The following is a 15,248-nucleotide window of genomic DNA, read 5'->3' as shown; positions in this document are numbered from 1 at the left end:
CAGCTCATTTAATTCTTAATAAAAGTTTAAACTTAGATTTTATTGTGAAATTGATGTAAAATAAATAGGAAACTAAACTTACCACTTTTCACATTTAGTATATGGTGCTTGTCTATGGACCAGCCTCCAAGGTTTGAAGAATCCAGTTCAAATCCTTGCAAGACTGCTGTTCTTTTCTCCCATAAGATAAGACCAAGGCATGTTTCATATTCAAAGCCAACAGAGACTAAAATGAGTATAAATCAAAACATGAAATTTAGCCATGAAGCCAGAAATCAAGCTCCAATCAAATATCTGAAGTGTAAATATGACAAGACAAAATAAATACATATTAGTAAAGGTAAAAGCTCTGTTTAATTATGTAGAATGACATGGACAGGGTTGGACTGGCCCACCAGAGAACTAGAGAATCCTCTGATGGGCCCAAACTCTTACACAATAATGGACCCCTATTAAAACAGGGTCCCTGAGGTCTCACAGAAAATAATTTGAAGCTGACCTTGAAAGCAATACCCAGATATCCTAATTAACGTTTTTGATAATTAATTAATGTGGAGTGATAATTACTTTAAAGTGAACGTTTGTATTATACACAGGGGATGGGCCCTTAGAATCATTTCATATAGTGGGCCTAAGAAACTTTAGTCCAACGCTGGACAGGAATGTTATGTGCCATTTTGAAAAAGCAAGAAAAAGGGCTGCTGAGGCATATGTCATAACATAGTGAATAATCTAACTAGATAAAATATAAATCAGTACATTTTGAATAATGGAGAACTGCAACTCATTTTTTTCCTTTTTATGCTTACAGTTTAATAGTTCTTTCAATTGCTTAGAACATTTTCAGGACTGTGATAAATTATGCTATCTTCCTTTTGCACTTTTGTATTCCACACAGAGGATGTGCTGATGCTAAGCTTTTTAAGAAGAGATCCTAATAGCAATTTTGGGGGTTATAACATCATAAATATATTTTATATATATTATATTATATATGTATATATAATATTAAATATTTTCCTTTCTAAATAATTTGTACAGCAGTAACTTGGAGATGCTCTCTCCCCAAAGGTCTTGAGCTGAAGTTTAAAATAATATATAGTTAACGTTGTTGCCTTGGAAAACACCATAAACGGCTCTGATGTGTTTGTGGTTATAAAATTAGATGTGAATGAAAGACTAATGGGAAGTCAATTAAAGAAGTGACTAAGCATTCTTTGCCATACTTACAAAATTTCCTGCGCTCATTTTGTTTCATATTGGGATTGGCTAGTTTCCTATATTGATGAACTATCTTCAGAATAGGTCATCAATATTAAATCTGCAGGGGTCTGACTTCCTACACCCCCACCTATCATTTGCTCCTTCCCTTTGAAGTGAATGGGGGTGGAGAAGCTGCAATTACACCTGCTCGCTGCTCTCCTTAACTAACATAGTTAATGTTTCTCTCTTCTAGTATATTTCTCTCCTCTTTCAAACATGCTGTCAAAGCCCAAATACAGAAAAAAAAATCCATTTACCCATCCTGTGCAATTAGCTACCAAACTGTCTCTAATCTCCCCTTACTCTCTAAACTTCTGGAACACCTCCAGACCCACTTGCAGACACTACCAGTGTTAAATTATCTTTTGACTGCTAAATGCAATGGTGACTATTCTCCCCTTATTCTTCTGGATCTCTCCTACTCTCCATGCTTCAATGCATGAGTATTAAGGACACTGATATCTCACGGTTTTCTTCCTCTCTGACTGCTCATTCAGTGTATCATTTGCTGCCTCTACTTCTCCTCTTCCCCTTGCTGTAAACGTTGCTCATGGTTCATTCCTAGGTCCTCTCCTTTTTCTCTCTACACTTCCTCTACTGGACAAACTATCAGATTTGGCTTTAAGTACCATCTCTATGCTGAGAACTATAGATGTTTTGAAAAATTCAATTCAGCAACTTCGCTGAAGTTCACCAAGAAATGTCATTTATTTTAAATTAATTTATCACAAAGCGCTATAAATCAGGTATACCTAGGCTACTTGGTATGGAGTTTGGCTGGTAAGGACTGTGACTGTGACGAGGGGACATCCTCTGCGTCTGGAAAAAAGAAGGTTTGTGCACAAACATAGAAGAGGATTCTTTACGGTAAGCGCAGTGAGACTATGGAACTCTCTGCCTGAGGAGGTGGTGATGGTGACTATAATAAAGGAATTCAAGAGGGGCATGGATGTATTTCTGGAGTGTAATAATATTATAGGCTATATTATAGGCTATAGCTACTAGAGAGGGGTAGTTGATCCAGGGAGTTATTCTGATTGCCTGATTGGAGTCGGGAAGGAATTTTTTATTCCCCTAAAGTGGGGAAAATTGGCTTCTACCTCACATTTTTTTTTTTGCCTTCCTCTGGATCAACTTGCAGGATGACAGGCTGAACTGGATGGAAAAATGTCTTTTTTTGGCCTTATGTACTATGTTACCAAGATGGGGGCACAATATGCAAATTATTGCTGTTCTGGCCTTCAATCTCAACATGCAGATTATTTGACAGAGAAAATATTAAGCAGCTCTGGCATACTTCTCCAATCCCAGTGCTCTCCTTCCCTACAGGTGTGAGCCCTTCTTCTGCCATCTGCTTTTACTTCTTTTCCAGATATTCTGATATTGATGAGAATATGTCATGAGGAACATCCAGCAAATCCTGTCTCTGCATTTTATATATTACATATTATACATACATTATACATGTATAGTTTTTCTTGCTTTTGGATTATTTTGATTTTGATTTTATTTTTTTGTCACCATATTTTGACCCCTATAACTTTTTTGTAAGTATGTGTACGGAGCTGTATCGGGGCTAATTTTTTGCCGGGCGATCTGAACTTTTCATTGATACCATTCTGGGGTGTGTATGATTTTTTTGTAGAAAATGAAGCGAACAAAAACAGCAAATCGGCCATTTGGACACTTTTTTTCAGTTTTGCTGTTTGCTGTATGGGAAATATAATTTCATATTTATATACTATGGGCGTTTTCGGGATGATTTGAATCTTTATTTTTTTATTTTTTAAAACTATAACATGCAATCATCTGATTGCTATTATAATAGACTCCAATGCACTTGAATTGGAATCTATGATTTTACAACTTTCCTATGGAGCCCTATTGCAGGCAAGGGCTCCATAGGAAATACTATGCAGCAGCCTCCTGTCATTCACAAAGACAGGGGCTGCTGCACACATGCTCCGGCTCCTCCAATCGCCGCAGGGGGTAGCCGGAGCATCACTGGAAGCGTGCGCTTCCGGTGTTTCACATGCTCAGATGCCATGGTCAGGATTTACCACGGCATCTGAGGGGTTAAATGCCCACGATCGACATTAATGCCGTTTGCAGACTTGAGCTGCAGATGTCTCGCTATAAGAAGCAGGTGGCCACCCGCAGCTATGGCGCCCACAGTGCTCAGGAGCGGGCGCTATCTTTAAAGTACCTGTACGATGCTGGGCGTTAAGGGGTTAATGTCTGAATTTGTTTCTTTTCTCAGACTGAAAACCCCAAAATAAACTATCATACTATTCCAAAAGGGAAAGTTGAAAAGATCATCCAATTAGTCTTGATTCCCAGCATGAACATTACATATATATACTGTACAAATATATACAGCAGAAAAAAACTCAATTCATACTACAACTTATCTAAATGTGATGAGCTATAAGAAGAAACAAGTTTGGTAAAAGAAACTGGAAATGAGTTAACAATAGCCATATATTATTTCAGTAAACCTGACTTCCTTAACCTTTTATATTACGGAAGGTACCAGCAGCAGTTTTCTGTGTTTTGCCTTGGAAGACAAAATTATCAGAAGGCATGCCATAATGTACAGTATAACCCACTGCTTGTATAGGTGTACAAAGAAGGTTCCGGCTTTAGAGTCATGCATAATCTTTGCAAAGATGTAATGGACTGATTCAACCTTCTATGATATTTGAAGGCACTTGTAGTCATATAATTGAGGTCGAAGGGAAAAATATTAGCATGCCATTAGCAAAATGTAAATTAGCTTTCAATATATAACTAGAATCCTTCAGTAAATACTTACAGTACATGAAAAAAAAAAAGGAAAAATGAATTATAATGTAAATGTATTGATAACAAATTGGTTACCTAGGCTACAGAAAAAGCAATTTCATGGATTCAGTAGTAGCACATACCTACAGCATCTGATAGTCCATACACTTTCTGACCATATGCATCATTTTTATCCCAGACAAATGTATATGCTAAATTTGGTGATGCCTGGAAAGTCTTCTGGAATAGGTGTCCTTCAACGGCCACCATCAAATGAACTTTAATAAGGTTTAACGGAACAGTTGATTGAGTCATAATAATCTTCAGCAATGACTTGTATCCTGGAGTTCGAGAACTGAGATAACAGAGTCTTAGGTTGGAGCCTGGCATTTCTATTTCCTCATGGAGAGCCTAAAACATGAAGATATTTACATTCACATAGCAATAAGGCATAATACAAACAGGATGTTTTACTTAGCTGCCTATTCTTTTTTTATTTTAATACGTAAAAAAACAAAGTCCATTATGACTTATAGTACCTGTCACAGTACTTCATCCATAGTTTACAGCAGTTTTACATTTTGACCAAGCATTCATGAAATACACATGCTTGCCCAACCATAATACTGTTTTATCTATATAAATTAGAGCAAGGTTTTCTACAAAGAATTATCTTAACAAGGAATAAGATGGAAGAAATGAAAGAGGTTTTCCGAGCTTATAATAATGCACAAAAGCACCTAAATGTGTTTGAATACTCAGATAATACCACCATAGCTTAAAAGTGCTTAGTGCAGCACAGCTGCTTTCATGCTGCAGGAGTTTGCTGTGGGCAGGATAGTTAAATGACTACAATTACCACAGACACTGCCTCTACTTATAGCTGTTCCATGTGTTTCAATTACAAGGCGTAAAGGTAATGCTATATCTATTCAATATCTTTACAAGCAACACAATGAGGCACTGCTCATTTATTAATAGTAGATTTACACTGCCCGATTGTCGGGCAGATTATTGGTAATGAATATTGGTATGATCGCTCGTTCCCAATAATCTGCCGTTATATCACCCAACGAATTAGTGAAACACTCATTCATCGGGTGAAACAATCTTTTATGTGGACACCTAAACAGCACTCTACTCTCCGTAAACAATGAATCTGTATGGGGATGGGCGGAGCCAGTAGCCATTGTTCATCCCCATACAGTGGAAGTGATTGTTGCATGTAAATGTAGAGCATCACCTCCACTGATGAGCAGGCAATTGTCAGCAAGGAACGCTTCCTACATAACATTCACCTGCTCCCAGTGGGCCATGTTTAAGCCACCCAAGGTTCAGTAATGGGTCCTCTATTATTTAATTTATTTATTAATGATATCGAGGATGGGATTAATAGCACCATTTCTATTTTTGCAGATGACACTAAGCTATGTAGTATTGTGCAGTCTATGGAAGATGTCCATAAACTATAAGCTGACTTGGACACTCTGGGCATCAACTTGGCAGATCAGGTTCAATGTGGATAAATATAAAGTTATGCATCTTGGTAGCAAAAATCTATGTGTATCATATGTCCACTGTCACTTGTAGAGAAGGACTTGGGTGTCCTTCTAGATCATAGATCTAAGGCTACCAGGATATTGGCATGCATTAAACGAGGCATGGACCAACGGGGCAGGGATTTATTATTACCAATTGACAAAGCTTTGGTGCAGTCTCATCTGGAATATGCAGTTCTGGGCACCAGTCCATAGAAAGGATGCTTTGGAAGTGGAAAAAGTACAGAGGAGAGCGACTAAACTGATTTGACTGAAGAGGCATGGATGGTCTTAGTTATGAAGAAAGATTAAAATAATTAAATTTATTTAGTCTTGAGAAGAGACGTCTAAGGGGGGACATGATTAACCTATACAAATATATAAATGAGCCATACAAAACATATGGTAAAAAACTGTTTCATGTAAAATCCCCTCAAAAGACAAGGGGGGGGGGGCTGCCTCCAACTGGAGAAGAAAAAGTTCAGTCTCCAGAAGCGTCAACGCTTCTTTACTGTAAGAACTGTGAATCTATGGAATAGACTAGCTCCGGACGTGGTCAAAAAAGGAACAATGGATAGGTTTAAAAAGGGTTTAGATGGGGGTCGTGGCCTGCCGCAGCATGGAGTGAGTCGCACCTCAGAGGGCTCCTGCCAGCATCCTGATACATCTTGCTGACAATGATATCTGCAGGATGGGAAACACCTTAAGAGAGTGCAGAAGATATGCTAGGGTGTCAGAAGGGGTGAGGGACTAGTCCCAGAGCTCAGGTACAGAGGAAGCAGCAATGTCCTCCTCTGAACAGGAGGAGTGGTCATCTGATGAAGAGGGCCATAGAGCTGAAGGTCAGGAGGCCCTGTTTACAAGAGAAATCACACAGGGGAAACCTACCCCCACAGAGCAAGAACCCACTCTTAAAGATATCATGGGGGCAGTTGCCAGCTGTAACACCACCCTCAAAGCACTCAATATTCAAGTGGGAATTCTGAGGGAGGACATACACCTGATAAGAAATGACATGTATAAAATAGCTGAGAGAACCTCAGAAGTAGAAAGGAGGGTGTCTGAGTTGGAAGACGAGGTCAGACCTCTCAAGATTGCTTCTAAGTCGACGGCAAGAGATATTTCTGTCCTATTTGCCAATGCTGATGATTTAGAAATTAGATTACACCACAATAATATCAGAATTGTGGGTGTCCCGGAAAAGTCGGAAGGTGTGAATGCCACGGATTATATAGAAAAGTGGATCTATCAGAAGTTTCAGGACAAAGGGCTATCCCCACTTTATGCCGTGGAAAGGGCTCACAGGGCAGCCACCAGACCAATACCGAGGCCTCCGGGGCCAGTCCTTGAGACGCCATCTTGCGGCATTCTCGTGACCACCCAGATCTGGTCATAAATGGAGCTAAAATATCCATCTTCCCGGACTATTCTACAGAGGTCCCGAAGAGGAGGTCACATTTCCTGGATGTTAAGAGGATAGTCAGAAATCTACAAATCCAATACTCTATGTTGTTTCCGGCGAAATTAAGAGTGGTGGCCCTGGGAGCTACATTGTTATTTGAGGATCCAGAAGAAGCGGCACAATGGCTGGACTGTCACGAAAATCAACTGAGAGAGCACAGCCTGGTCACCTGAGTGGATGGCGACCAGGAAGATATGTTTTTTTTTTTTTTCACTCAGCTTTCTTGTTTTTTTTTCTAGTTCTCTCTTTTTACCAGATTGTCTACTGAATCGACAATCTGACAGACATTTTACTACTAGTTCCTCTGATGCAGGAGCGTGAGTTGTATGTGGGGCGTTATCAACAGTTTATGTTACTAATGTTGGGAGTTGTAGGGATGTACATGCTGTGTATAATGGTTGGCAAGGTTGTTTGGGGTTGCCCTTATCGGAGGAAGGGTTGGGGTTATACCCTTTGGAACAGATTCTATATTTATGGCAAGGGAATTGGGGAATAGTGTTGGGCGCGAATATTCGAATCGCGAATATTCGAATCGCGAATATTCGAATAGCGAATATCGGCACTTTGAGAATTCACAAATATTTAGAATATAGTGATGTATATTCGTAATTTAGAATATTCTAGATTTTTTTTTTTCCATCAGTAACCTCCCTTCTAGATTGTGGGCCAATGAGAAGGCTGCAATCTCTTTGTCTGAGCTTAGCAACATCCCTAGCAACCAATAGGAAAGTTGCCTACCCCTTACTATATAAGAACCTCCCCAGCAGCCATTTTCTACAGTTTTTTAAAGTTCTGAGAGAGACAGCAGTGTCATTGCTGTGCTCTGTGCTTTTCACACTACATTAGATAGATAGTTAGATAGCTTATATACGGTATGTAATACAGATAGTTAGTGGGAGATAGTCAGTGTAGGTTATATCCTGATATAGTGTAGCTGTTGCAGTGCAGTGTGTTAGGTAGTGTGATAGGTTTTTCTTCTGATTAGCGCAATCGCGAATATATTGTAGCACTCTAACTGCATATAAGGCCATTTTTAATGTTCTGCCATGCCAACCATTTTCTCCAGTCTCAGGAAACTTCTATTAGCTTGTACAGGGTGGGCCATTTATATGGATACACCTTAATAAAATGGGAATGGTTGGTGATATTAACTTCCTGTTTGTGGCACATTAGTATATGTGAGGGGGGAAACTTTTCAAGATGGGTGGTGACCATGGCGGCCATTTTGGAGTCGGCCATTTAGAATCCAACTTTTCTTTTTTCAATAGGAAGAGGGTCATGTGACACATCAAACTTATTGGGAATTTCACAAGAAAAACAATGGTGTGCTTGGTTTTAACGTAACTTTATTCTTTCATGAGTTATTTACAAGTTTCTGACCACTTATAAAATGTGTTCAATGTGCTGCCCATTGTGTTGGATTGTCAATGCAACCCTCTTCTCCCACTCTTCACACACTGATAGCAACACCGCAGGAGAAATGCTAGGACAGGCTTTCAGTATCCGTAGTTTCAGGTGCTGCACATCTCGTATCTTCACAGCATAGACAATTGCCTTCAGATGACCCCAAAGATAAAAGTCTAAGGGGGTCACTGGATATGCGAAATTGCTACATGATGATGTGTTTCCCTCTTTATGCACTGAAGCTGGCACGTTCCCTGAGTTTTTCCAGCAAGATTGTGCACCACCAGATTATGGGTGTCAGGTCCGAGCATTCCTAGATGAACAGTTTCCTGGAAAGTGGATTGGTCATCGTGGGCCAGTTGAATGGCCCCCAAAGTCTCCCGATCTGACCCCCTTAGACTTTTATCTTTGGGGTCATCTGAAGGCAATTGTCTATGCTGTGAAGATACGAGATGTGCAGCACCTGAAACTACAGATACTGGAAGCCTGTGCTAGCATTTCTCCTGTGGTGTTGCTATCAGTGTGTGAAGAGTGGGAGAAGAGGGTTGCATTGACAATCCAACACAATGGGCAGCACATTGAACACATTTTATAAGTGGTCAGAAACTTGTAAATAACTCATGAAAGAATAAAGTTACGTTAAAACCAAGCACACCATTGTTTTTCTTGTGAAATTCCCAATAAGTTTGATGTGTCACATGACCCTCTTCCTATTGAAAAAACAAAAGTTGGATTCAAAATGTCTGACTTCAAAATGGCCGCCATGGTCACCACCCATCTTGAAAAGTTTCCCCCCTCACATATACTAATATGCCACAAACAGGAAGTTAATATCACCAACCATTCCCATTTTATTAAGGTGTATCCATATAAATGGCCCACCCTGTAGTTCGTGCACATTCTTTGTGAAATTCGGTGAAGCAGCCAAATGAAATGTTGAAGGTTTTGAACAGTCCAGGTTTCTTATTCATACATTACTTCAAATGAAGGCAACAGTGACTGTTGTCAGCAGATCAAACAAAACAATCTATTGGTGGTATGTCTGGGCCATCCAGAGCCTGTTCACCATGTGTATGTGTGTTGATAGCAGTAATGCAGAATTGCAGACATATTTTGTGCATATTCTTCATTGGCTTGTATTTGTATCTTTGTTTTTACACAATAAAACCCGTAATGGTAAAATTACTATGAATCTATAAAAATAAAAATAAATCTATATATATATTTTGTACCTGGGTCTCTGGAACTATAGGATTCCGTCGGGGTGAAGAACTGAAGAAGGTAGAAAGAGGTGAAGAGATAATAACCGGGTCTGACCTCACAAAGCCACTTAAGTCACAGCTAGGAATAGAGTTTTCCTCAGTCTTCATTGCGAGAGTGTCCATAGCATAAAAGCTGTTCCACGGCAACCACACTGTTTTCTCCTGGCTTATGAATGGGGCCCTCTCAAAGTGAAGAGTTAAAGAAGCACCACCATTGGCTATTAAATCAAACCTAAAAAATGATCACATAACACAACATAGATTAGGCTGAGTTTACATCTGTGTTGGAGGCTCCCTCACATACTCACTCTTTTGCTAAAGTGACAGACACCCTGATGTAGCCATAGTGCAGATGTTAACAGACAGGGGTGTAGCTAAAGGCTCATGGGCCCTGGAGCAAGAGATCAGCTTGGGCCCCCTCCCCTCAGTGCTTTGTGGTCAGGGGCAGGGGAGCACATAGCCTTCGTGCTGCCTGAGGCAAAAATTGAAATGGCACCCCTCTCCTCCCATGCCAAATTCTTGACCTAACCCCTTCCCTCCAGCCAGAAGTGTAACTGGACCAGCATACACTTTCTATAATACTGGCGTCTTCTTATGCGGCACAAGGGTCTTTGGGCCGCCTCAGGCTCCTGGGCCTGGTAGCGACTGCTACCTCTGCACCCCCTATAGCTATGCCCCTGTTAACAGAGCCTCAAATATTTTATTCAAGCAATTGCCTAGCAAGTAAAACAGAAAAGCATTGTCTCTTGCCAATTAGCTGATTTAACAGAATCTATATTTTTTTGTGAATTATAAGTGTCATTATTATGAAAGTAGAGAAGATGACAGGCAGCCACATTTCTTGTTTGGCAAAAGTCACATGGCATGTACTACTAAATCCAAGAATTGTGTTTTGTTCAATCTGTTAGCTCTTTTAGTGCCGATCTCCAGTTTTTTAAACATGTACTCAAATAAAAACTGTATAGGCTCATACTCTTGGATTTTTTTGGACGGTGACTTTTGGTTTGTATGTTTACATACTGTATACAACAGAATGAGCACAGCCACACTATACACTATTGTGGCCCACAGTCAAAGCATTACATAGTAAAAGTTTGTGTATAATTTAGCTGTAGCCCTGCCCCAGTCTAACTGCAACATCCTGTAATATCCAAACTAAACAAGCTGTCACGATTCAAGTCCCTTCTGGCCCTAGCTGCCTGGGTACCACAACATAAAGTCGCAAAAATGTATGCTACTTACGTGCCATCCTGGCGTGTTATAGTATAACCATACTTTGGATATTTTACAAAAGACACATTGACTCCAACCAGAGGGGTTCCATCTCCGGTCATGACTTGTCCTCTTATTAATGAAACAAGGCTGGAAAAATTGATAATTGATTGGTAAGAAAAGTAAAATGAGAGAAAAGAACAGCATACAAATACAGCAAGATGAAGATTTGGTCTCATTCATAACTGAGATGTCACAGAATTTGTCAAAGTGCTGGAGAAAATAATGCAGTGCAACGGAAACCCAACACACCTAATTATAGCTTACCAGCTGGCAAAGAAAGACAACAAAGGAAAAAAATATTTTTCTAAGGACATGTTTCAGTTTACATTATGCATGTATAGTATCGAAAATGGCTACTTTCTGTAATTCCACAATATTTTCCAGTCTTGTAATATAAAATGTTCTACCAAACAATCCTAATATAATAGCTTTTGGGGCAGCCGTTTCGCTTAAAAAAGAACTTATATTGATATGCTAATGAACCTCTAGGTGCTATGGGGGCGTCATTAGCACCTAGAGGCTCGTTCTACCTTCACAAAATGCCGCCGCCCAGCGCGTCCCTCCAGCCCGCCCATCTCCTCCGGAATGCGATCCTCCCTGTGAGCGTATGTATTCGGCGCAGTGAATGTCTGACCGCTTCCCTGCTCAGACATCTCCACTGCGCCTGCACCGATGACGTCATAGTGCTCCGAGGAACAGGCGCAGTGGAGATGTCTGTGCAGAAAGCGGTCAGACATTCACTGCGCATGCGCCGAACACATACGCTCACAGGGAGGATCGCATTCCGGAGGAGATGGGCGGGCTGGAGGGACGCGCTGGGCGGCGGCATTTTGTGAAGGTAGACCGAGCCTCTAGGTGCTAATGACGCCCCCATAGCACCTAGAGGTTCATTAGCATATAAATATAAGTTATTTTTTAAGCGAAACGGCTGCCCCAAAAGCTATTATATTAGGATTGTTTGGTAGAGCAGACACTAGCGGATCGCTAGTGTCTGAAAGCTAATTATGTGAAAACGAAGTGGTAGAAACCCTTTAAGTTCAATGTTTTGTTAATCTGAATTTTATGTGATGGATCTGAATACAATAGTCTAAGTTGGTGAAGTAAAATGGGAAAAATATATAAATAAAAGTATTGTTTAAAACTAGAAAACAGAAAATTGGCATATGCTTATGTATTCACCCCTTTGTTAGGAAGCCTAAAAAAAAGCTCTGGTGCAGCAAATTACCTTCAGAAGTCACATAATTAGTGAAATGATGTCCACCTGTGTGCAATCTAAGTGTCAGATGATCTGTCATTACATATACACTCCTTTTTGAAAGGCCCTAAAAGCTGCAACACCTAAGCAAGAGGCATCACTAACCAAACACTGCCATGAAGACCAAGGAACTCTCCAAACAAGTAAGGGACAATGTTGTTGAGAAGTACAAGTCAGGGTTAGGTTATAAAAAATTATCCAAATCTTTGATGATCCCCATGAGCACCATCAAATCTATCATAACCAAATGGGAAGAACATGGCACAATTGCAAATCTGCCAAGAGACGGCCGCCCACCAAAACTCACAGACCGGGCAAGGAGGGCATTAATCAGAGAAGCAGCACAGAGACCAAAGAAAACCTTGGAGGAGCTGCAAAGTTCCACAGCAGAGGCTGGAGTATCTGTACATAGGGCGACAATAAGCCGTACACTCCATAGAGTTGGGCTTTATGGCAGAGTGGCCAGAAGAAAGCCATTACTTTCAGCTAAAAACAAAAAGGCACGTTGTGAGTTTACGAAAAGGCATGTGGGAGACTCCCAAAATGTATGGAGGAAGGTGCTCTGGTCTGATGAGACTAAAATTGAACTTTTCAGACATCAAAGAAAATGCTATGTCTGGCGCAAACCGAACACATCACATCACCCAAAGAGCACCAACCCCACAGTGAAACATGGTGGTGGCAGCATCATGCTGTGATGATGTTTTTCAGCAGCCGGGACTGGGAAACTGGTCAGAGTTAAGGGAAAGATGGATGGTGCTAAATACAGGGATATTCTTGAGCAAAACCTGTACCACTCTGTGCGTGATTTGAGGCTAGGACGGAGGTTCACCTTCCATCAGGACAATGACCCCAAACACACTGCTAAAGCAGCACTTAAGTGGTTTAAGGGGAAACATGTTAATGTGTTGGAATGGCCTAGTAAAAGCCCAGATCTCAATCCAATAGAAAATCTGTGTTCAGACTTAAAGATTGCTGCTCACAAGCACAAACCAGCCAACTTGAAGGAGCTGGAGCAGTTCTGCAAGGAGGAATGGGCAAAAATCCCAGTGGTAAGATGTGGCAAGGTGGCTCTACAAAGTATTACATTTAAGGCGGTGAATAGTTATGCACATTAACTTTTTTTGCTATTTTGTCCTATTTGTTATTTTCTTCTCAATAAAAAAATAAAAAAATTTTTCAAGGGTGTGGGCTTGTTCTGTAAATTAAATTATGCAAATCCTCAAACAATCCATGTTAATTACAGGTTGTGAGGCACCAAAATACTAAAAAAAGTCAAGGGGGTGAATACTTTTGCAAGGCACTGTAGTTCCAATAAAACAATTATCTTATCCTGCAAAAATGATACCCTACTTAAGACAATCGCCCACAAAACTGAAAAAACTATGGCTCTCAGACTATGGAGACACTTAAAACATGATTTATTTTTTTTGTTTAAAAAATAAAACTTACATAAATAAAAAGGTACACATATTAGGTATCGCTGCATCCGTAAAAACCTGCTCTATAAAAATATCACATGACCTATCCTCTCAGGTGAATACCGTAAAAAAAAAAAAGTGTCAAAAAAGCCTTTTTTGTCACCTTACATCACAAAAAGTGTAATAGAAAGCGATCAAAAAGTCATAAACACCCTGAAATAGTACCAATTAAACTGTCATCTCATCCAGAAAAAAATTAGCCCCTACACAAGACAGTCATCCAAAAAATAAATAAGAGAATACTGCTTTCAGAATGTGGAGACACTAAAAAAATTGTTTGTTTTTTTTCAAAAATGCTTTATTATGTAAAAATTTAACAAACATATTTAGTATTGTTGCATCTGTAACAACCTGCTCTATAAAATTACCACATGATCTAACCTTTCAGATGAACAGTGTAAATAACAAAAAATAAAAATGGTGCCAAAACAGCTATTTTATGTTACCTTGCCTCACAAAAAGTGTAATATATAGCAAACAAATATCACATGTAACCTAAAATAGTACCAACAAAACTGCCACCTTATCCCGTAGTTTCCAAAATGGGGTCACTTTTTTAGAGTTTCTACTCTAGGGAACCATCATGGGGGCTTCAAATGGGACATGGTGTCAAAAAACCAGTCCAGCAAAATCTGCCTTCCAAAACCCATATGGCATTCCTTTCCTTCTGCACAATGCTGTGTGCTCGTACAGCAGTTTACGACCACATATGGGGTGTTTATGTAAACTACTGAATCAGGGCCATAAATATTGAGTTTTGTTTGGCTGTTTATCCTTGCTTTGTAACTGGAAAAAATGGATAAAAATGAAAAATCTGCCAGAAAAGTGAAATTCTGAAACTTTATCTGTATGTTTCATTCATTCTTGTGGAACACCTAAAAGGTTACCAAAGTTTGTAAAATCATTTTTGTATACCTTGAGGGGTGTAGTTTCTAAAATGGGGTCACTTTTTGGGAGTTTCTACTCTAGGGGTGCATCAGGGAGTCTTCAAATGTGACATGGCAGTTTAAAATTATCCCATTGAAAAATCTGCTTTCCAAAAACCATATTACGTTCTTTTCCTTCTGCTCAATACAGTGTGTCCGTACAGCAGTCTACGACCACATTTGGGGTGTTTCTGTAAACTACAGAATCAGGAAAATAAATATTGAGTTTTGTTTGGCTGTTAACCCTTGCTTTGTTAGGCCTCATGCACACGACCGTTGTGTGTATCCGTGTCCGTTGTTCAGTTTTCCGTGATTTTCTGCGGACCCATTGACTTTCAATGGGTCCGTTGAAAACTCGGAAAATGCACCGTTGTTCATCCGTGTCCGTGATCCGTGTTTCCTGTCCGTCCAAAATAAATAACCTGTCCTATTTTTTTCACGGACAACGGGTCACGGGGACCCATTCAAGTCAATGGGTCCGTGAAAAAACACGGATGCACACAAGATTGTCATCCGCGTCCGTGATCCGTGTCTGTAGGCTACTTTCACACAGACGGATCCGCAGATCCGTCTGTATAAAAGCTTTTTCAGATCTGAG

General features: G+C 40.0%; 1 protein-coding gene across 1 annotated transcript in view; it reads right to left on the bottom strand.

Moving 5' to 3' along the window:
• TENM2 (teneurin transmembrane protein 2) overlaps positions 1-15,248 on the bottom strand; it is a 3,383,593-nt gene that overhangs the window by 733,499 nt on the left and 2,634,846 nt on the right. Inside the window, exons 15-18 of the mRNA XM_040404927.1 lie at positions 10,956-11,075; positions 9,684-9,945; positions 4,191-4,458; positions 83-226 (exon numbers count right to left, since the gene is read on the bottom strand). Of these exons, the coding sequence (XP_040260861.1) occupies positions 83-226; positions 4,191-4,458; positions 9,684-9,945; positions 10,956-11,075 (794 nt within the window). The remainder of the gene's footprint in view (positions 1-82; positions 227-4,190; positions 4,459-9,683; positions 9,946-10,955; positions 11,076-15,248) is intronic.

This window comes from Bufo bufo, chromosome 1 (assembly GCF_905171765.1).
Source record: "Bufo bufo chromosome 1, aBufBuf1.1, whole genome shotgun sequence".
Taxonomy (NCBI): domain Eukaryota; kingdom Metazoa; phylum Chordata; class Amphibia; order Anura; family Bufonidae; genus Bufo; species Bufo bufo.
The sequence above is the reverse complement of the archived record's forward strand: the minus strand, read 5'-3'. Positions and strand labels throughout refer to the sequence as shown.